At 35.1% G+C, this 24,006-nt stretch overlaps 2 protein-coding genes across 4 annotated transcripts in view; one reads left to right on the forward strand and one right to left on the reverse strand.

Annotated features, from left to right (window-relative positions):
* LOC125658137 (uncharacterized) overlaps positions 1-24,006 on the reverse strand; it is a 225,385-nt gene that overhangs the window by 111,057 nt on the left and 90,322 nt on the right. The gene's annotated exons all lie outside the window — the stretch shown is intronic.
* LOC130050440 (ubiquitin carboxyl-terminal hydrolase 2-like) lies at positions 7,725-23,111 on the forward strand. Of its 3 annotated transcripts, none has more exons than XM_056150534.1 (16): positions 7,725-7,836; positions 9,593-9,727; positions 9,953-9,980; positions 13,793-13,887; positions 14,446-14,586; positions 14,694-14,714; positions 18,204-18,251; positions 18,531-18,599; positions 19,925-20,040; positions 20,126-20,217; positions 20,318-20,385; positions 20,622-20,669; positions 20,762-20,840; positions 21,347-21,435; positions 22,737-22,814; positions 22,905-23,111. In XM_056150534.1, the coding sequence occupies exons 1-16, from the start codon at positions 7,825-7,827 to the stop codon at positions 23,094-23,096; spliced, it is 1,311 nt and encodes a 436-aa protein (XP_056006509.1). In that variant the 5' UTR covers positions 7,725-7,824; the 3' UTR covers positions 23,097-23,111. The 3 variants fall into 3 exon arrangements, with proteins under 3 accessions (XP_056006509.1, XP_056006510.1, XP_056006511.1); XM_056150535.1 differs by having other exon boundaries at positions 21,350-21,435; XM_056150536.1 differs by having other exon boundaries at positions 22,949-23,091.

Below are 24,006 nucleotides of genomic sequence, written 5' to 3' on the forward strand. Positions count from 1 at the left end.
GTTACCCACGAGTTCTTTGCCCCTGATCATAAATCAACATTACGCCATACGTCATTATCTTTATTAAAAAGTAACTCCGTTTCTTCTATTTGGTAAGGTGAAGATAACGAACAGTGATTAATTTCATAACCCCCCTCTTTTATAATTTCATCATATATTAGAAATTATGCATACTATTATTTGGGATAAAACATCCTCGGATACTCTCGCATAATTCACACCAATGGTCCAAGGGGCCCATAGGATTGAATGTATCTTATTATGATTATTATTTTATATAATGGCCTTCGGCCATTGAACAGGTTTGTATAATGAAAGGTGAAAATAACGAACAGTGATCAATATCATAATTCCTAAAAAGAATACAAAATCAAGAGTAGGATAAACACAGACCCTGGGACACACCAGAGGTGGGATTAGATGCATATGAGGATAAAGCACCCCCGACGACCAGTCAAACCATCCGTTAGCCTTATACCTTGATTAGGTAAACGGAGGAAGCTGTAATCAAAATCAGTATGCAAACATGTATCTAAAAATTGGTATGGAACACGTCAGACAGCATTTAACCCAACGATTGATTGATTGATGTTTTCCGCCACACTCATCATTTTTTCAGTTATCTGGTGGCGCCCAGTTTTTATTGGTGGAAGAGAGAACTCAGATACAATGTACCTAGGAAGTCTCTTCCGAAAGTCAATTGGGAAACTTTCTCACTTACCGACGCGAGCGGGATTCGAACCCGCGACGACAGAGGTGAGAGGTCGTGTGATTTTAAACGCGATGCTCTAACCACTCGGCCACGGAGGCCTCTAACACATACTATGCTATATTCGTAAATTTGATGGTTATAACGACCATATCATATACTGTACGAAATGCTGACTTTAAACGAGACTGTTAAAAGTCACGAGACTGTTAAAACTCACGAGACTGTTAAAACTCCTGTTATCAATTTATTTGTAGTTAGCCCGCCTTGATTAAAAAGAAAGTTCACATACCCCACGCTCCAACATTGCCTCACATAATGAATGGTAATGTTATGCATTACTGCAAGAACAGGACAGACGGGCTCAAAATTCCAAGTTCAATAGGGGCATAGCTCCCAGCACATTAATGAATCAGAATTGCCTGGGAATATGCACATATACACAGTGTGTCCTTTTTAACTACAAAATTCTGTTGAGCGGTCTCAGAGGAGTTACGCTAGCAAGAAAGGGACCAACAGACGGGTAAAAAACATTCGTTTTGTTGGGTATAAAAACGTATCATATCCAGAACATGTTCTTGCGTATCGAATTAGTTCAGAGACATAAACACCATATGCAGGTGATAATGGAATATTGCTACTACATATACGTGTTACATCTTGGTGACACATCAGACTTGTCATTTCCCTGATTGCGCTTTGCAAGACCTGCTTAAGCTTTATCGAGTGGTATAATGCAATCTTAAGCAAGAAAATTATTGCAATTCAATGGAAATAGATTATATATACCCTGAGGTGAAGCACGGTCAAGAATGAGAAATAATTCATTATTTCCTCAGCTGAAACAAATGAGGCCTGAATGTCAGTCCGGTCTCGTGAAATCTGAGGGGACATTGATACTTTTATGTATCCAATCAGTTGAGCATCACTGAAGAGACATTATTTGTCGAAATGCGCATCTGGTGCATCAAAATTGGTATCGTATAAGTTTTACATAAGCATATGCAGGTGACAATGGAATATTGCTACATACAAATGGGAAGTTGACGGTGGAGAAATTGAAGTCAACACGCTTTTTTTTCATTAAGTTGTTAGTTTGCCGCTAACGTCTATGTTCAATAAAATATCGAGGTATGAAATAGATGTGGGGAAGGAATGGGTGTCCTTTATTTCCAGTTTTGTGGAAAATGAAAATGAGTATCATTGACAGATAAATCGTCAAATTGAAGGTCACAGGAAGAAATTATTTTCTACTCATGTAGAAGCTCTTAAACAAATCTTGCCTAGTAAAATATACAACTGGTCAGCTAATAAAGGAGCACAATTCGTGTCCATGGGTATTCCAACATATTGTTGGGAAACCTGATCACCAAAGACTACGACGATATTGTCAATGAAGAATTCCAGCATCTTTTTAATTAACTTGAGAATACTTGTGCGCAGAAGAGAGGTGTTTAACAAAGTAGTCTTTTGAATGATTGATCATTAGTTACGAATATTTTCTTTATCTATTTTGACTGAAGAAGTAATTGTCTATGATGTCAAAAAGCGTAGTCTTTAACTCATTGATTTTGGTTAAGATATGGTCGTGTCAAATGTTGAAAAGTCATACGTTCTGATGTTGATTTGAGAAACGTTTTGTGATTTCAGTTTTATTAAAAGTTCTTCAGACGTTTTTTAGAATCCACATTGATTTACACCACTTCTGGCATACATGTATGTTGTAACAGTAGATGTGCTTTTGCAGTTTCTCCTTCACAGCTGTTAATATTTTCGTAAGGACGAAATATAGGGCTTGGTAGAACATTTACTCGATCCAGTACTGTATCTTTGTTTGTAAGAGTTTTTGTGAAGTTTAGGAATCCAGTATAGGCACGATAACTCACATTCTCCCATACCATTGCTTGCATCGGGCTTGGTGGAACATTTACTCGATCCAACAATTTATCTCTGTAGGGATTTTTGAGAAGTTTTGAAATCCACTATAGTTATGGTAACTTATATTCATATACCATTTATCGGGTTACATTGTGTATTTCGACAATGATATGTTTGAAATTCCAGTGCAAAAGACAATTTCATTTAGATGTATTATCAAATCAATTTGAAAGTTATACGTATTTTCTTGAACTAAATATTTTATCCCGTTCAACTAGTGTATTATGCCATCTTGAACAGTTTTGATATTTATGTATATTCTGTCCACAGGGGCTAAGCCCGATTGGGCCCGAACTCTGTGATACCATAAATATAGAAAGGGGTCTAACTCTGACCTACATAAACAAACTACCCACTCAAAATGCCTAGAAAATCATAAACTAGGAATGCTTGATTTACCGGTCTCCTTGCATAGAGTAATGCTTTAACTATTTGCATACCAAGCCACGGGTTCTAAAAGTAACAGATATATACGTCATTGTTCTCTCGATTTCACCTGTTTATTTTTACTAGGACATTTACCGGTCCAGGTCACCGGGTGATTTTCACATATGACCACAGCGAAATTCAGACCAGTGTGGAAGGTTTCGGACCTGTCAATTAAAATTTCACATCAATTATACGCTACTTCCTTCCTCATACCTTAATAAAATTCTCTATGTTCGCTGTATCTGGGTCGTTTATTTTACAAAATATCAACTCCTGACTCTAACTGCCATTTTGAAAAACGCACTAAAGACCTGAAATACCTTAAACTTTAAAGAAGGGGAAAATGGGTAAAAATAATCAAAATGAAATAAAATAAACAAACACAAAAAATTAAGAAGGCCAAAACATAATGTTCGATTTCCTTCTCTAGGTGCAATATAACAAGAGAAATGTTTTGATCAATTTTTAAGTATTTGAGATTTTAAGTATATCAGGTATTTAGTGCGTTCATTAAAATGGCAGATCTTGTCAACAGTTGATGCTACTGAAGAAAAATTGAGCCGTGTAACGTTTACACGAAGAACATAATTCAAGAATGAGGAAGTAGCGTATATTTGATGTGAAATTTTAATTGATAGATCTGAAATCTTCCACATTAGTCTGAATTTCGCTGCTGTCATAGGTAAGAGACCAACAAGGGACCTGGACCGGTAAATGTCCTAGTAAAAATAAATAGGTGAAATCGAGAGAACAGTGACGTATATATCTGTTCATTTTAGAGCCTGTGGCTTGACATTAGGCATGCAAATAGTTCAAACATTAATATATGGAAGGAGACCGGTAAATTACGCATACCGCACCTAGTTTCTGATTTTTTAGGCATTTAAAGCGAGTGGGTAGCCAACGGCTCAAGTGAGCGTTTCTGATCTAAATTTGTCTGTTGTCTGTTGGCGTCGTCGTCGGCGTTGTAAACTTTTCACATTTTCATCTTATTCTCCAGAACCACTGGGTCAATTTCAACCAAACTTGGCCAACAGCATCCTTAGATAACGGGTGTTCAAGTTTGGTCAAATTAAGGGTCATCCCCCTTCAAAGGGAAGATAATCACATAAATGCAAAATTAGGGTAGGGTCATTTAAAAATCTTCTTCTTAAGAAACAATGGGCCAGCGGAGCTGACATTTACATAAAAGCTTCCTGATATAGTACAAATTCAAGTTTCTTCAAATCATGACCCCAGGGGATAGGATGGGGCCACAATAGGGGATCAAATTTTTATATAGAAATATATAGGGGAAATCTTTTTTAAAAAATCTTCTTCTCCACAACCAATGGACCAGTAGAGCAGATATTTATATGGACGGTTTCTGACATAGTGCAGATTCGAGTTTGTTTAAATCATGTCCCCTGGGGTAGGTTGGGCCAAAATAGGAGATCAAAGTTTTGCATAGAATATATATAGGGCAAATCTTTAAAAATCTTCTTCTCAAGAACCAATGAGCCAGAAGAGCTGACATTAACCTTAAGCTTCCTGACATAGTGCAGATTCAAGTTTGTTCAAATCATGGCCTCCGGGTATAGTTTGGTGCCACAATATGGGATCAAAGTTTTAAATAGAAATATATAGAGGAATCTTTAACAATCTTCATCTCTAGAACCATTGGGAAAAAAGAAGTTGACATTTATATGAAAGCTTTCTGATATAGTGCAGATTCAAGTTTGTAAAAATCATGGCCTCCAGGAATAGGTTGGGGATACAATAGGGACTAAGGTTTTATATGCAAATATAAATGAAAAGTCTTCAGATAAGGGCCAAGGTGACTCAGGAGAAAGATGTGCCCGATGGGCCACTTGTTTATGTGGGTCAGAGTTAGATCCCTTTCTATAATTACGGTATCACAGAGTTCGAGCCCAATCGGGCTTAGCCCCTGTGATTCTATCGGAACGTTCCATTTCTTATCACCAATGTAACGTCGGGGAGTTGCAGATGTTGTATTGTTTTAACATCTGAGATGTTTCCTTTAATATACATACCGGTATACCATAATATATGCCGCGTGCTAATATACACGTGCTTTTAAAATTGTGTGTTCTATTCCAGATGCTTATTATAGAGCAGTATCAATTTCAAAACGGACAAACTAAAAGTATGTATCTTAACTACCATATGTAGCGATGGCAACATGACGAGAACATAAAAGTCCTTGAACAAAAATGTTGAGTGTATGAGAAAATAAGATGTGTTTGTGAAACAGATGCCCCGGATTAAAACAAAGTGCAATTCACTGGTTGCTTACTAGTATGGTGAACTTAATGGAAATGTGGTAACGAATTTGATTTAAAGTTACAATCTGAATAATTATTGCATTCATTATGTATATGCAATGAAAATATATGTACCAATTTGTAACTTAAATTCCTAAATTTAGATCACTTACCGTTGTAAACAGATGTGTTGTATCAGAAGAGAGCATTCTGTATTCCATGTTCCAGAATGGCTAACTACATTTAATACGCATATTTAAAGGCACCTTAGTGATTGTACGGATGATCATTCGAATCATCGGCAAATCAATCTTTTGCGATTTTAAAGAGTGGTATTTGAATGCACAGTGTTTTAATCTACATCTAAATGTGAGATTCATATGTGAAGTACATATCAAAATGGAAATTCCGAGATATTTTATCAGATATACAGGAACTGTGAAGAAATATGTAAATCTTGTATATACTTCTAATTATTGCCGATATGATTTCATTTAACTATATCCCATGGGAATCCGGGTTAGAATAGGTCCCCAGTACCCTTTTGCTTGTCGTAAGAAGTTATCAAATGGGGGCGGTCCTTCGGATGAGATTGTAAAAACCAAGGTCCCGTGGATGAGACCGCAAAAACTGAGGCCCCGTGTCACATCAGGTGTTGCAAGATAAAGACCACTCCCTGCTTAAAGGCTGTAAGCGCTGAGCATAGGCCGACATTTTGCAGCCCTTCATTGGCAATGGTGACGTCTCTACATGGGTGAAATAGTCGGAAGAGAGACATTAAACAGTATTCTACGGTGCAATTAATCATACAATCATTAATTATATTTTGACTTTTACACTCTAATGCTATTTAAGGAACTATGCACACTACATAAAAGCAATTTCTCTTCTTTTGCATTTATGCAAGAAGAGAAATTGCTTTTATGTAGTACATAAATGTTCGTTGAATCTTCAGTGTTTATGTCAAAGAGCACTGACTTACATTAACAGTTTGAAAACTTCCATATCAAGTCATTTCTACTAGATGCAAGGTGAAGATAACGAACAGTGATCAATCTCATAACTCCCACAAGCAATACAAAATAGATAGTTGGGCAAACACGGACCCCTGGACACACCAGAGGTGGGATCATGTGCCTAGGAGGAGTAAGCATCCCCTGTTCACCGGTCACACCCGCCGTGAGCCCCATATCCTGATCAGGTAAACGGAGTTATCCGCAGTCAAAATCAGTGTGCCAAGAACGGCTTAACAATCGGTATGAAACATGTCAGACAGCATTTGACCCAATGCGAGGTTGTATTGACGAACTAGATCGTTATAACGACCATAGAATTTGCGAAATGCTGACTTCAATCGAGACTGTTGAAATCCCTTTTGACCCAATGTGAGGTTATAACGACCATAGAATTTGCAAAATGCTGACTTCAATCGAGACTGTTGAAATCCCTGTACCATCAACTTGTTTGTCAGTAGCTTACCTCGATTTAAAAACTGACTATACCCAGAACAAGCTCTTGCATATCGAATCAGTTGAGATATATAAACACCATATGCAGGTGATAATGGAACATTGATACATAAATGTGGGAAGTTGACGATGGAGAAGCTGAAATCATCCCGTTTGTCATACAGTTGAGTTGTCAGTTTGACGTTAATGTCTACTTTCAATAAAATATCTAAGTATGAAGCAGAAGTGGACGACTCTGTGGTGTCCTTTATTTCGAGATGGATTTCAAAATAACTATTTTGTCTGGACAAAGGCTCGAAAAAACTTGATGCGAACTTTACGGGAATTACACATACAGCGTTTACCTTCTGGTCTAGAGTTTTTAATATACTGTCCAATGGGGAGATCAATAAGATTAGAATTTACAATACACGGGTCCATGAAATAGGATCTAACATTTCCACGTATACCCTTTAAATATTTTCAAGACGCCTGAGAATTTGGCATGTTCTATACAAGTTGTTGTCATATACTATGTCTATGAACTATCATGAAAACCACAAATCTTATTCAGTTAACAGTTTAAGGTGTTGTATAATTCGTCAAATCTTGGATTTCTTTAACCATGTATATTTTATTTAGCAATATTGAAAAACAATGGCTGAATGACTTTTTCAAAATATTCCATGCATTAGAATCTTACCAGAAGTACTTTTAAAAGACTTGTGGAACTAATTTGGAAAATATTTATGAAATTATAACTATAAAAGTTTTGAAAAATAAATGAAGTACAATTCTTCAAATCATTACCGTATTATGAAGGGAAAGGAACTGATCTATTTATATCTAGATAAGGTATCGAAATTGTGATCTATATATACCTTTCTCGTCGCCCTTTTAATACGTCAATATCATTGAGAATCTAGTATGAAACACTTCTCTAGTTACTAACCTATAATTGGAGCACTTAGTCTGTGTTCATTAATTTTCATTATTTGTTTTTGAGGGATTATTCTCTGTAACTGCATTCAAAAGGATGTTCTGTTTGGTGAGTATCTAGTTATAGATATGCTGTATTTAACGTAAGGTGGCTTATAAAGTTATTTACTGGAGAAACGATAAATTTCACGGAGAGACATCTGTGGACTTGTAAATGTTTGCTTTATGGAGCTCAAGAGATGCTCAAATATTACAGACAAAGGTGATTTACTGTTATTCAAACTACACACGTTCGTTGCATTGGGGGTTTCAGTACTGGTGCGCCGGGCGCACATCCCCTCACAAAAATGCAAATGTAATTCCATTTCTTATAGAAATATGTCAAAAATTCTAATTCGTATAGGTCTTATTGCCCTCAACCTTATTTCGTCGCCCTGGACCTACTATGGATTTCCAAGACAGTCCCCAGACCTCTAGGCATTTGCAATCCCGTTTATAGATTTCTGGATCCACCACTGTATTGTGTGATTTTATGACCAGAACATTAGCTCTTTGAAGTTATTAGGGAAACGGATGCAAAGGAGTAATCGCGCTAAAGTGTGAGAACGACGATACGGTAATGCGAATTTGCAAATGTGAATAAATGTGAAACTCCGCACTGTCATTCTTTTGTTGTCCTATTTTTTTTTAAGGAATCGGAACTCTTCAGTAAGCATGAGTGAAGCCAAGATAGATTAGAATCTGGCGGTGACAATAGTATACATGCATACACACGCGTCTCCATATGAGTGAAATATTCTCGAGAGGGACGTTAAACAATATACAATCAATCAATCAACTACTATGCTACTATTCCGACCACTACTACTGCTAGACTTAACTGCCTATATATAGTTTAATAAATGTTATTACATCTGTAGTTCATGGCCATAAAAGTGTGGGTCTTTTATTGTGCTAAACCCTAGCATGACACATGCTTTCAAGGATTTTAGTTAATTTCTAATGCTGGGAACTTTGCGAAAGAAACAGTGTTAGACGTTAGGCATACACTGTGCTGGGATCTGGCCCCTGATCCAACCCCATTCAGATTGCAAAGCAAGAGCTACAATTCTGCAGTTACATGTAGTGAAGGTAGTGTTAATGGTGGTGGTAGTAGTCGTAGTAGAAGTGCTACAACTCAACTTTATGACAAACAGAATAACTTCAGCTTATCCATCTTTAACATCCCATATTTTTGTATCAGTACTCCAGTATCACATGCATATGGTGTTTATGTCTCTGATTTGATAAGTGAGAGCATGATCTGCATATGATCGATATTCTTAAAATGGAGACAGTCTAGTGACAAATAAGTTGATGTTAGCAAGATTTCAACAGTCTCATTTAAAGTCAGCCTCTTCCCAATTCTATGTGCGTTATAATAACCTTATTTACAACTACAAACTCGCATTAGGTCGGATGCTGTCTGACAATGTTAGGTCATTCTTTACATATTGATTTTGACTACGGATTACTCCAGATTACCTGATTAAGATATAGGGCTCGTGGCGGGTATGACTGTTCCACAGGGGGTGCTTACTCCTCCTAGGTACCTGATCTCACCTCCGATGTGTCCAGGTGTCCGTTTTTACCCTACTCTTAATTTTGAATTTTGTGTTCTATTTGAAATTAGCAATTTTGAGATTTATCACTGTTCTTTATCTTCAACTTTTCCTCCGTAAAATGGCTGAAATATTGCCAAAACGGCGTAACACCCCAATCAATCACTCAATCAATCATGTAGTAATGGTACTCGTACATTTTGTAGAATCTGAAATATTATAGTATGTCGTAATATTATATTTTATTGTAAAGATGATTTTCAGGCTGCGCTGGGAAATCCATACAATCATCGTAGTCGTAAGTCCTCTTCGGTCGTCTTTACAGGAAAAACCAAATGTCAGATAAATGAAAGTGCCAGCTTCCTTGTTGATGTCGTGAGCTCCGTTGACGAGAAAATAGTAAGTAATACATCTGTTACTGTTGTGTACTAACATGTAAACTTGCCAAATGATGTTTTTTATTTAAATTGTGATTATCTAAAGTAAATTTTGAACGTTTCAAATTTTATCAAATAATTTGTAAATTACATGGGTTTGACATAGTAGCCTTTACTTTTACCCAATATGCTTTCTTTGGAATACTTAGTTATACAATATATATTTGAAAAACACTACATTTTTTAGACGAGGAGGCCAAATAAAGGAGATAAAGGTAATATTTATTTATTTCATTTAATGGAAAAGCAAATTCCCTATCACAGTCCGTATAATTCTTAGCATTTTGGAAAAATGGCTTCCGCTTACCTCTTCGTCTTCAGTTTAAATTGATATAAACAACCCTGTCTGTGTCATTCCTCCCTGAAGCTGCTGAATAAGCAGGTATCAGATTCAAAACTAAAACCGCTCGCGCCGGTAAGTGAGAAAGTTTCCCAGTTTACTCGCGGAAGGTCGGTGGTCTCTTCCCAGGTACATTGTATCTGGGTTCTCTCTTCCACCAATAAAATACTTGGCGCCACCATATAACTGAAAAATTGTTGAGTGTGGCAGAAAACATCAATTAATACTCTCTCTCTCTCTCTCTCTCTCTCTCTCTCTCTCTCTCTCTCTCTCTCTCGTTTTACATCATAATGCATAAATATCTTTATATTCCACAATTCTGAAATAGAAATTTCCATGTATGAGCAAAAACATCGACATTCCGTAGCTCAGTTGTTGTTACTTGATAATCATTGAAGTGTCTAATGAAATTACAAAACGGTTTAATTGAACATTTCCTTTATTATCATGATCAAACAAATGACGTACAGTGTAATAAACCAAAATATAGCAAATCAATTGGCTGGGACAACTTACATTGTAATAAAATCAACCGTTTACTAATGGCTAGGTTTGCAAATGAGCACATAAACATGTAGATTACACAGATTGACTAATATATGCAAATGCAATACAAAATATAAGTATGAAAACAAAATGCTTATGCTATTTGCAATATAGGGTGGTTTATATTTGTTTTGGGTGTCCAGGTAACATTATGCTTAATGGACTCGCTTCATACTGCTGCGACCCGAGTTCAATCCTCGTGGTTGTTTGTGAGAGGGTGTGGTGGTCACCCGCTCGGACACGTGGGTTTCCTCCCTCAAAATGAACCCCTAGCGCCAGCATCCATGTAAATTCGTAAATAGCTAGTATATAACTAATGTTCATTGTTGTTTGTAAGGCCGATTTTAAAAATAGAGATTGTTATTATTAGTACTGTCCAATTTTCCATTCGATTGTTAATCAATTTCAGCAAGTTGTTAAAAATTAAAACTGCGCATTCAGTAATGTTTATGATAATGAGAATTTGGTAAAATACTACATCCTAGTATACCAAGTATACTATGACATATGCAGTGATTTTATATTTTCATAATTATTTAACGAAAAAGCAAAAAATGTGCACATATTCTTTAAAAAAAAAACTCGCCATTCGTTGTTCAAATGCTGATTTAACGAAAAAGCAAAAATTGTGCACACATTCTTTCAAATGAAATGGCCATTCGTTGTTCAAATGCTGATGAAAAAACACCACCCACAAGACAGATCACTATGGAAATAAAAAAAAAACAGATAAAAAAACTGACCAACGATCTGGTGAAAATGTTTAGGAAAAGACGATCCATATAAGATGGAATACGCAGAAAACTGGACGATCTACCGGGAAGTTTGAGAACACAGGATGTTGTGCGAAGCGAAAGTTGACAAACTGATAACTGAAACTTCGCAAATGTCCCTTTAAGATTTAGGCGATGGGGAGCATTACAATGCATTACGTAGTCGACGTAAGAACGGTGTTAGTACGACTGTACGATTAATTCAGATTGGCCTCACGGAAGCACAAAGCAGATTGCCTTAAAGTAGAGACGTTTTCTACAGACTGACCACGTCTTCAAAGGAATTCCAGAACGAGTGGGACCCAGGAATGAGAAAAGAAGAACGTCTTTTCAGAAAGCTTTGGAACCAGGACTAAACTTAGCATTAACACTGCGATATTCAGCGACTGAAAATACTGGAGCTATAGATCTCCTCGGTACTCCCTCAGACTACACCTTATCCTCTAACCAACGATAATGCACATATCAGCTACCTCCTTGTTGATAACAATGCCGTTGCACTTAAAATTTGGATGATGAGTCCACTGCACATCAGAAAAATGTCTAATAAGGAAAGGATTTTCAACTAAAGAATTCCCTGCGCCGGAAGAGTTGTATAAAACGTCTTCAGTATTTTGGCCTAACGATTTAAATGTCCCCTCACCACAATGGCTTGTGAACCTGAAAGAGTAATTACTTTCACTATGATATATTGCTATGTTTGTGAAAACCGAATGTAGACATCAAATGGACAATGGACATCCAGACACTGATGATGGCAATCAGGTGCATGGAAAGAGAATGGAAATCTTCCTGACATGGGAAAGTTTAAATGGGAAATACCAACAGAGAAGTCAATATGCAAAGACAATATCCCATCCAGTATGTCAACTCAGAAGTAAAGTGTGTTCCTTGGATATGATTTTGACGACACGCGATTTGAAATTGAAATGGGATTTTAATTATCTAACTTTAAAATCTTTTCGCAAAGTCATCAGAGCAGTTGAACCGAAATGCTGAAGAAACTTCAATTACAAGAGGTACTGTGAGCAATGCTCACTACGAATACCACCCGCTTACCCCAATATCCCAAAGGGTGTTCTTAACAGGTACATGTATAAATTACCTCTTTCCTGAGTGTAAAATTATGGTATGCCTTTGTACAAGAAAATGGAAAATATAGTCCGAACACGAATATAGGCATAAACCTATAATTTTGACTTTGAGATCAAAGGTCAAGGTCATAAACAGGTCATGAATGTACATGACACATAGTATCATAGTGATACACCCATGTCTTATGTCAAAACCCTATAATCAATTTTGACCTTGATGTCAAAGTTCAAGGTCATATACAGGTCATGAAGGTACCCGACACATCGTCTTATGCTGATACACTCATGTGTAGAATATGGTATGCCTATGTCAAAGAACAAAGAATTTATGGCCCGGACACAAATCTATTGTAAAAAACCTTTAATTTTGACCTTGAGGTCAAGAGTCAAAGTTATATAGAGGTATCGTCTCATGGTGATCCAACTGTGTGCCAAATACAGACGTGTGTAATCAAATGTAGTGTTTTGTGTGTCTGATTATCTACGTCATTGACAGGAAGAAGAAAATAGAATAACAGAAAAATCTGTGTAGTACAGAAGGTTGAAGGAATGTCAGCTACGTCTGCACTGAAATGCAGAAATTATGAAAAAGTGACTCGCTAAACCATATATTCTGGTTGTATATATCAAGATGCATCGAATATCATGATGAGCAATGTCCCCGGGGTCATACCAACCCCATTCATGTTTGAAAGTTCAAATATCTTGAAATTCCATCCAAGGGTGTAAATGAAGATTCTGAAACCCTGTTTCACATCTGCAGGACTCCACCAATTACTAGTACCTTCCGAAAGATGATTTGACTACGTAAATTGTAAGAGGAGTTCTGGTGTTTTTAAACGTCGTTTTTTTTTACCCCAATTCGCAATTTTCTACAACGAACCTCAACAACTTAATTTCTACATGAGGTGTTTGCGGATCTTACGGTTCCACGCGGGTCGCCGTAGACTCTCCCCAGTCTTACGTGGTTCGTATAACGCATTAAACTGTTTAGTTAACCATGCAGGTAAAAACTGTCTATAAGACGCACAAACGTTTTAAACACAAAAAGTTTATCACTGTATCTTGGAACTATGAGGCTCACGTTTTCTCACACCTGGGTTTAACAGAGATTTTCCTAAAAATTCCCACTAATAAAATGCGTCGTGGTTTTCAATAAATGGTATATTTCCACGGCAAATAGATATTAAACGTAACGTCATATTCAAAATGTAAAATTGTGTGTGTTGAATCGTGCATGTGTTGAATAGTGGTGTTGTTTATTTTACTTTAAGAAAAAACCCAAACAGATCATTCTGACACAAACGCTGAATATGGAAATGATCATGATAGGTGTTCCATAGAAACTGACAAAACAATGGATGGAAAGGTACAATACACACTGTGATCGCATGAATGGGATAGATGACCCTACAAAATTTTACAAATTGTTAAATTTTAGCATTTACACTTAATGGCATAGGGTCTAAGATATTGGTAAAATTCTGAATGTTCCAAAAAGGTGGTTATTTTAAAAAATCATAACTAGAAAACCACAAAATGTTCTTCAGAATGTTTACAAACACATTGGATATGATTGTAATTACAAAACAATTCCCAGTTCTCATTTGCCTAAACTGGTATCCTGTTGACTTCGCATCTCTTATATTTGTGTGTAGCCACCAATCAGTGGGGTACTAGTTTAATATATTGTCATCCAAACAAACATTCTGACTTCAAAATTACTTCAATTTCAATGCGCAGCAGCTATAGATAACTCAAAATTAATACTAAAAATTTCTTTTTGTTTTTGGAGTTTTTCTTGCAAAATGTCATTTTTTATATGAAAGATAGACCCTATGCCTTAAACAAGACGTGATGGTTATTTTTTGATTGGTACAGGTGAATAAAATGAAACGTAATTAATTATACGAAAATTTGTATATAGCGGGTTACAAGGCACCAACATGACATTGCAAATCATGGATCCTTGCCGAAAATGGACACACTTCAACCATCACGTACCATTTATCGTCGATCTTCGCCCCAAGAAATTTCAGACAACACTGATAACAACAAGATGAAATCGGTAAGCTGCATGTATTTAAAACATTCTAACAAGTCCCTCACATATTGTCTGTATGCAATATTATGCTTAAAATGAATATTTCTGAAAAATATTTTTCATTGTTGTAGAATGAATGCACTGCGCCCAAGGTGAGCATACCGTAAATTTAAATGATAATGTGTGAAATCAGGTATGTCAAAGCAGCAAAATACAATCCATGTAAGGGCCATATTACTTACCTGAGTCACCTTGGCTGCACTGATATTCAGCTGTTGTTATTTATCAAAAACATCATTCCCATATTTTTTTTTACCCCTACTTAGCCCCAAAGGGCAATGGCATAACAGTGATGCAAAGTCACAAATCAAAATTGATGGTACAAAATGTGAAGTTTTGCCACAAGGAATTTATATACAAACTATGAAAGTTATATTTTAAACAGATCAAAAGATATTTTTTAAATTAAGTTTTCTTGAAAGTGGGTCAAGATTCAAGATCAAACTTTGCTACCAAAAGAATTGTCTTGTCACAAGGAATACATACATGAAATGTGTATCACTCATTTGAAAGTCCTATCTCAAATAGTTCAGGAAATATCGCCTAAGTTAGATTTTCTTAAAAGGTCAAAGTCAAGGTCACAAGGTTAAAAACTTTGGTACCAAAAAGGTCTTGTCATAAGAAATATGAAAGCTCTCTCGCCATTCAAAGATTATGAGGTATGTTCAAGTTTCAGACAGGCAGACAAAAAGAATAGCCCCCGTACAAAAACAACAACAAAACGTGGATCTACAAAACTTAGGAATATAGCATTTAGATATGATTAAGTGTGGTGGTCCTGCAAATCTTCAAAAAGAATTTATTTTGATTATCATCCTGTATATTCCCATTTAAAACTTTGATATCTTGTTGTGCCTCGACCCTACACCTAGGACCTCTGAATAGAACAAACTTGATTTTGCACCACCTGAAGATACTTGCATGTCAATAGGATTAATCATGGTTCTGGGTTTTTTTTGAGAAAAATATTTCAAAGATGTTTCCCTATATGTTCCAATATAAAACTTTGATCCTTTAGTGTGGCCTAATCCTATCATGATTTGAACAAACTTATATCTCAATTTTTTTTTAAATTGTATATATTCCCATGTAATTAAAAATCCTATATATTCCAATGGGAAACTTTGATTCCCTGTTGTAGCCCATCCTAATCCCGGGGACCATAGATTAAACAAACTTGAATCCTCACTACCTGGGGATTCCAGCATGTTAATATGAGAAATGAAAGCAGTTGGAGAGAGGTCTAGATAAATTGCATGAAAATTATTATATCGAGCTAAGCACTGCTAGGCCTACAGCATATCCACTTTGTTCTGGTCTTCAAATTTAATACACAATTGCACCAATCTATCTTCACCTTGTAACAACATATAACTTGTGATCCCAGTTTCTACCAACTGGTAGATTTGCAAAGATTTTAAAAATTTTAAAAATGAATTAAGCTTTCAATTATAAATGATGTTGTATTTTCTAACTTTAAATTGAATTATGATGTTTTCATTTTTCTTAAATGAACTCGCAACATGAAGTAAATTAAAACACCGTGCTCTCTCGTCCTAACGACGTGCAGTTCACAATTCAAAATGAGAATAGAATTGCTTTTTCAAAATTAAATATTATTTCTACTTTTAATTTGATTATTTTTATTAATTAATTTTCTCTTTTTTTGTACATGTGGGACAGGAGACCTGGTTGTCAACAATGTAACGTACCATAAGTTGTCTGATCCAAAAATGAATAATAATTACAATTACAAATGCTTAAATGGAATAACACAATTACCAAATAATGTTTAGACAGCGATTCATGTAAATATATTTATTCTCAAATGCCGATTTCATACTTGCTTCCATCGCTACATTTGGGTATACATCTCTATTTGTATGCATTGGTGGCTAAAACATATACATGTAAGACTCAGGAAATTTATCAACATCGAAATAGGTGAATAAATGAAGCCCCTAAACGCTGAGTTTTTAAAATTATCTAACACTAGTACTCCTTTCACAATCAGCCGATCGAAGAAGGTCGCATGTGACAACACTGTACCGCGTACAGTGTAAATACCTAACACAATCGGGACTTAGATTTAAATCCATATTGTGGCTTAGCCCAATTTTCTCAATATTTCGGCGAAGGAACTATGAGCATTAATTACTATAAGCATAAGAAAGGCAAAATACATATAATTCAGTGTACGTTGGAAAAAAGCGATGTGATTTTCAATGACATGCTTTAAAACATTTGCATGTAATAGAAAACAGTGAGAAGATTATTCAAATAGCAGATAGAGTGGAAACCCATAGGTACATTTACCGTTCGTAGTGGGAACTCCTGCGCATGCGTATCATATTCGAGTCAAATAATGAATCATGGTATCCAATATATAGATGGATAATATCAAGTTACACCGATAATCTTATCTCTGGAAATCTGACCTGGACAAGTGACAGTCACTTGATTTATCGTTTGAATATACATTAGAAATGACTTAGTGGCCGTTGTTTTAACAACGATTTAATTAAAACAAATTATTGTGTTAAAACAGGTAAAATAATATATATATATTGTACAGCCTCATAAATACGTACGTGCGATAATTCAAATTGTTTTTACAAGGTGGACAAAACTTGTCGAAAGCTTTAATTATCTCCATTTGTAAAAAGTTGTAGCACTTCATTTGAGGAAAACTTGACTTCTTTTTACCCAAACATGCTTTGTAGCACATTTGACTTAAGCCTTATGGTTCTGGAGATGTCAAAAATGTTAGAAGTTTACGGACGGACAGACAGATGCCGGACAAAAATTGACCAGAATAGCTCGCTTGAAGTTTCAGCTTAGTTGATCTAATAATACATAGTATCATAATCTAATGAAACATATCTTTAGTCTACAATAACATATTTATTACAATTGTACTGTTCGAACAAGTATGAACGAAGGTCACAAAGTACAGCTAGTATATGATATCTTCATATATGATTGTACATGTACTTGTACACATACTCATTTCGCTGATTCTTTGTATTATTAGATATTAGTAGTCCTACAAAAACCCCAGCAAATTGGAAAGTGGTTAGGGTATCGGATATTTTAAGTATTTCACACATGAACAAGGCTAATGCTTAATGAATGTTTATTTTGATGGTAGATATTGGACATAGCCTGCCATATTTAGTTTGATGGGGTACTACATAGACTTGGAAGTATTTGTTTTAAACTATCCGCGGCACATTATTTCCCTATATCGTAATCGATAACAGAATCATACGAATCGGTTGAGCTTTTGTGTTCTAGAAGAAGTTTATCTAACGATTTGAGTGACGTGACGTACACATTTCCATGGTGATGCACACAATGATGAGTTCGGATAATAGATGAACAATATATTTGGTTGAATTAAAGTTTTGTTCTATATTGTGTAAAACTTAGGTATATATCGAGAACATATTGAGAATATCAGAGTATATTTCGCTGAAAAGTAAAAGTTGCCTTTGGAATTCAAAATGAAGGTGCTGATACATGTAATTTGAGCCGTAATGGATTTTTTAACGGAATTCTTCTTTTTGTTATTATTGCAGGGTCTGGAAAATCCAAGTCAAATATGTTATCGCAACTGCATACTACAGGTAAAAATGCCTAATCAGCGATTTTGTTTACTATGACAACTTGTATGACATACCATTGTGGATATCTGCATGACTTTTCATTGCGTATTTTTTTAACATATCTGAAAGAGTCACAACTATACATTTATCTCAATTTATTTACCAAGGAAAAGGGCAACACCATATTTGTGGAATGATACGGGACTGTAAAGTGAACAATATCGGTTATGTGCTTCCTGTTTTTATCATTATTTTAAATCTTGCTTGCACTTTGATATGTTGTGATGTAAATGATTACAGATCTTGGCACAAACAACCGATTTTTTTGAGCAGTTGAACATGAAGACCAAAACGTCCGCTGGAAATGCAGTAAGAATGGAAACTGCGAGAATAATTGTAAAGCTAATCTTTATTAATTCTATGTTGTACATGTTTACAGGTTTTATGCCCAAACAACAAAATATAGATGATATACAGAGAATATTTCAATCAAATACATATATGTACTTTAAGCCGATGATTGTACCGCTATCGACCAGAATTTATTAAAAAGAAACAAAGTAACTATGTTTATGACTCTCATCTGCATGCTATTTGTAATTATTTCCTTTGTGATCTGTCCACCATTCACACTACTACCGGTATACATGTATATGACAACTAGAACATCAACCATATCAATTAAAGAGACACTACAAATCATTTTCCAATCTAAATCAAGTGTTTCTTTTTTTTTAAAGTATCGATAAATTAACAAAAATTATATCGATACTGACAATTTATAACATTTTGATTGCATCAATTTGCTCTTAAATGCGCTTTGAAGATCATCCAGATTTCAAAGGTTTCTTAATGCTGGACTCGGACATTTTACATCACGTGATTTAGAACGACAGCAAACGCGTTGTATAGAAACTTGTCTAAATACCCCTTAAGGGGTCCACACTCGCTTTTTAAGAATGGATTACATGTATTCCCTTCCTATAAATTAAGTAATTATAAATCATTATTCTACGAAACCCCTTTCATGCATGTCCCTATTGACCAAACATTGTATTAAATATTTTTAAAAATAACACGACGTGACGTGTTCAGATAAAAAAAGCACTTACTTTTAAAGCTCTGTGTGTGTCTCCTAGCTCTTGGTTACTGATCCCACGTCAAATTTATTCTTATCCGTATGAGTTGTACATCATTCTATTTGAACCCTTTTTCTCGTATAATCTTTCAAAATCCTGGGTATATGCATTGTACACTTTCTCTCACTGGACGGCATGCTGCACTGTTTACCGTCTGTGTGCATGCATCTACAGACCGACAGAAGTATGTATTTTTAAAAAAGTATAATTAATCTCTGTGTTTAACAGATAATTTTCAACTTTAGAAATGGCCTATTTTTTTCAAAGTTTATACATTTAACTGCAACAAAATTTGAGAAAGCTCTGGAAAATATTAATACATTACATCTTAGGGAGGAATAGTTCATCGTCATAATGGCTGACTTCCTTTTTTAAAACACGAATGAAGATATAAATATCAGCACTATATGTATATTTCTTTAAAATTTAATCGTCTAGCTGGGTAGCTTAGTATGTTTAGTGGAGTCGTTCGTGCGTTTGAGTCTAGCTGGGATTTTAATGTATTTTCCCTCAGATTGCTTTCTACTAGAACTGTATTTCCTTTATTTTTCTTAGAATGCAGGTTTGACGAAACACTTATACACCCTTTTAGACAACATTCGTAGTGGCAAAGGATCTGGAGAAATTGCGAAAACGAATGCTGTGCAATTTCACAAATTTCTCGACAAAAAGTAAGTACCTGCTCCACATCGGATAATGCCATGGATGTGGATAAATAAAACCAAAGTGAAATTATCTCTGTTATCTTTATTACAGAATCCAAAGATTTAGACCCTCTGAACAAGACGATAGTCACTCATTTTTTATATGCATACTTTGCGCCATTGAAAAGGAATGTAACGACAGCGGTAATGTTTTATTTATCTTTCTACATAGCTTTGTTCTCAAAGAATGCTGTTATCATCTTCTTTGTGGATTTTGAGCTTTTGAACAATCTTCTACTTACAGACACTCCATCGGATATTTTCAAATTACAGTTGCAAAGTTCACTGCAATGTTCCATCCAGCAAGATAAGGCACAGTATAAATTCGATTATTTATTCATTAGTACAGTGGTAAGGTGTCTGACAAAATTTCTAACAGATGTTGTATAACGTGAGAACGCTAATTGTTCTCTTCCTCGCTCCCCCTCTCTATGAAAGGTGAAGATAACGAACAGTGATCAATTTCATAATCCCATCTATCCTTCTTTTTCTGTGTATGTGAGGCAAAAATGTACATGTGTACTACATACCTATATTTATATTTGTAGATTGAATACATCGAAGAGCGACCAATGTTCAGCATCCCGGCACCAAAGGCAAGAACTTTCACATGACCATGTATTTGCATTCATAATATCACGTCGAATTCAGTCAAAACATGCCTTCATTGAGATATTTATATCACCAGAAAGACGACATACAAGAAAGTTTATTGATATTCTTTGGTGAGGAGCATCTAAGAGATTTTAAATGTGAATGCTGTGATGGTACGACTCTGTTTATATCCATTTTTTTTTTTACATTTTATAACTCTACAAATTGTTGTATATGTAATTATGACAATTTCTCATGGATATGTTGTAGTTGTAAACTATATCATATAAATCGTGACAAATATAGTACGCTTATGTTATCGGCTGGGAATTTCGACAAAAATGAAAAGAGAATATGACTATAACTAATAGATTACATTGTTTGAGAATGCGCTCTAAAAAGTATACTGGTATAAAAATATCAGTTCATACCTCATGTACATGTAATTTCAACATGAAGTCAACATTTCTGAACAGTTGCCAATCTGTATGATAAAACAGATTTTCTCCAGCTAAATGAAACAAGTTTTAATAATTATTATACTGTTACTACAAGATCTTGCAATGACAGTGTCAATAATTCTTGTGTTTTAAAACTGTTTGATATTTTATATGTACAGCTTTATATTCATACGCATGCAGGAAAGAGAATGTTTGAATGATATTCATTTGATTTTCAGCAGAGAGCAATGCCTCCTACACGATAAAAAGATTGAGGATGATGAAAATACCCAACGTTGTAGTTTTGCATCTTGAAAAACCCAGAGAAGTAAATAATTTTTGGCTATGTTGTGTGCGCTGAACACATATTGTGGTCCTTTGTTAACTGACGTGTTTTTATAATCCTATGAAGCATAATTTATTCAAAAACTTCTACATGAAAATACAAAAATATCTTGCTGTGGCCTTCAATTCGACATTTAGAGATATCGACGATGCATTATCTATTAACAATAATAATTTTCATTCATATGTCGCTTCGATCTATCTATGTGAGCTCGAAATAAAAGACACAACAAAGTCGTCCACTTCTTCTTCATACTTAGATATTGTATTGAAAGTAGATATTAACGGCAAACTAACAACTCAACTTTATGACAAACGGGATGATTTCAACTTCTCCATTGTCAAATTCCCATATTTATGTAGCAATATTCCATTATCACCTACATATGGTGTTTACATCTCTCAATTGATTCGATACGCAAGGGCTTCTTCTGTGTATGTTCAGTTTCTAAATAGAACCAGGCTATTGGCAAACAAGTTGATGGTGCAGGGGTTTCAACAGTTTCATTTAAAATCGACATTTCGCAAGTTCCATGACCGTTATAACGGCATAATTTGCCAATGCAACCTATCATTGGATCAAATGCTGTCTGACGTGTTTGATGCCGATCGTTAGGCCGTTCTTGACACAATGATTTTAACTACGGATAACTCCGTTTACCTGATCAAGATATAGGGCCCACGGCGGGTGTGAACGGTCGACAGGGAATGCTCACTCCTCCTAGGTACCTGATCCCACCTCTGGTATATCCAGGGGTCCGTGTTTGCCCAACTCTCTATTTTGTATTGCTTATAGGAGTTTTGAGATTGATCTCTGTTCGTTATCTTCGCCTTTCATTATACAAGCCTGTTCAATGGCCAAAGGCCGTAAAGGGTATATATATATATATATATATATATATATATATATATATATATATTTATTTATTTATTTATTTATTTATTTATATATTACTATTAGAAAATAACTGTGTAAAATTGAACTGAACTCTGTAATTGATTTCCAAGTTTTGTCTAATATTGTGTGTATTATACCGCTACCAGTGTAATTCATTATGACGTCACAAAGGACAATTACTTACGTCGTGATATGTTGACGTTACTTAGCTATAATATTTCATTTTATAACTGTCTGAAGAGGCATTAAAGCCGAAAGCGCTAACAGTGAAATGTTATTCGAGTTTTGTGTTTCTTGACTTTTATTATTGGATGTATTTACTGTATCAAATATCGAATTCTTTATTTACAAACTATATATATATATATGTATATATATCGTTTCAGAGAAGCAACACTTTTAGAAAAACAAGAAAAGTTTTGAAATTCAAGGAAGATATGGGTGCTTTCTATCCATCAGAGAAGGTGACTTCGTTTTTTATCATTGTATATAAAAAAGGATGTTGATGCTAATTGTTTAAAGTAGAATTACAACGAAATATTTTATTATCACAGTGTACAAATAATATATTGCATCTATATGGAATCGTGGTTCACAGAGGTGGGTTATCTGGAGGGCATTACTTTTCGTACGTGAAATCCAGTGGATCTGAGCAATGGTACAAATGTAATGACATGAATGTTCAGAAAGTCATGGAAGATGAAGTTCTTAAAGAGGATCCATATTTGCTCTTTTATTCAAAGTAATAAAATGAGATTGAAATTGAATTACAGTTATTGTTATTTGAAAATGTATTGATTTATTAAATTAACTTTATATAACAAACGGGATGATTTCAACTTCTCGATCGTCAGCGTACCATATTTATGTAGCAATATTCCATTTTCACCTGCATATGGTGTTTATATATCTCAACTGAATCGATACGCAAGAGCTTGTTCTGCTTGTGGTCAGTTTCTAAATAGAAGCAGGGGTTTCAACAGTCTCGTTTAAAATCAGTATTTCGCAAATTCTATGGTCGTTATAACGATCTATTTTGCCAATACAACCTATCACTGGGTCAAATGCTGTCTGGTGTGTTTCATACTCATTGTTAGGCCATTCTTTGCACACTGATTTTCACTACGGATAACTCCGTTTACCTAATCAAGATATAGAGTTTACAGCGAGTGTGACCGATCGACAGGAGATGCATATGAGTAAGTACATCATTCTATGTAAATATGGTACTTTCACCTGACGGATTTTCAGGCAGTTTGTCTTTAATGTTTCAGTTTCTTGGTAACGGTGATAAGTAAACGATCATTGTGACGTCATAACGTCGGGTAGCGGTGTTGACGATTTAACGTCATAATCATGCACTAATTGCGCCAAAACAATAGTATAACATTATATATGATACTACTGATGTACATAGAATAAATACGTTTAAAGCTATTTACGATTAGGTTTAAGTTTAAAAAGTTTTAAAAGTTTGATGAAATATTAAATTATAACCTTCCTTTGCTAAATGAAGATTTTCAGTGTTATTCGGGAGTTTATAAAAACGATATAAAATTAATTTTCCATTTCGGCATTCGGAAAATTTTTCACAGCATGGTGTATTACGGACACTTCGATCTTTGATATGTTGCTTGTGGACATGAATCTGCGCAA

Source organism: Ostrea edulis, chromosome 9 (genome assembly GCF_947568905.1).
Source record: "Ostrea edulis chromosome 9, xbOstEdul1.1, whole genome shotgun sequence".
NCBI classification, from domain to species: domain Eukaryota; kingdom Metazoa; phylum Mollusca; class Bivalvia; order Ostreida; family Ostreidae; genus Ostrea; species Ostrea edulis.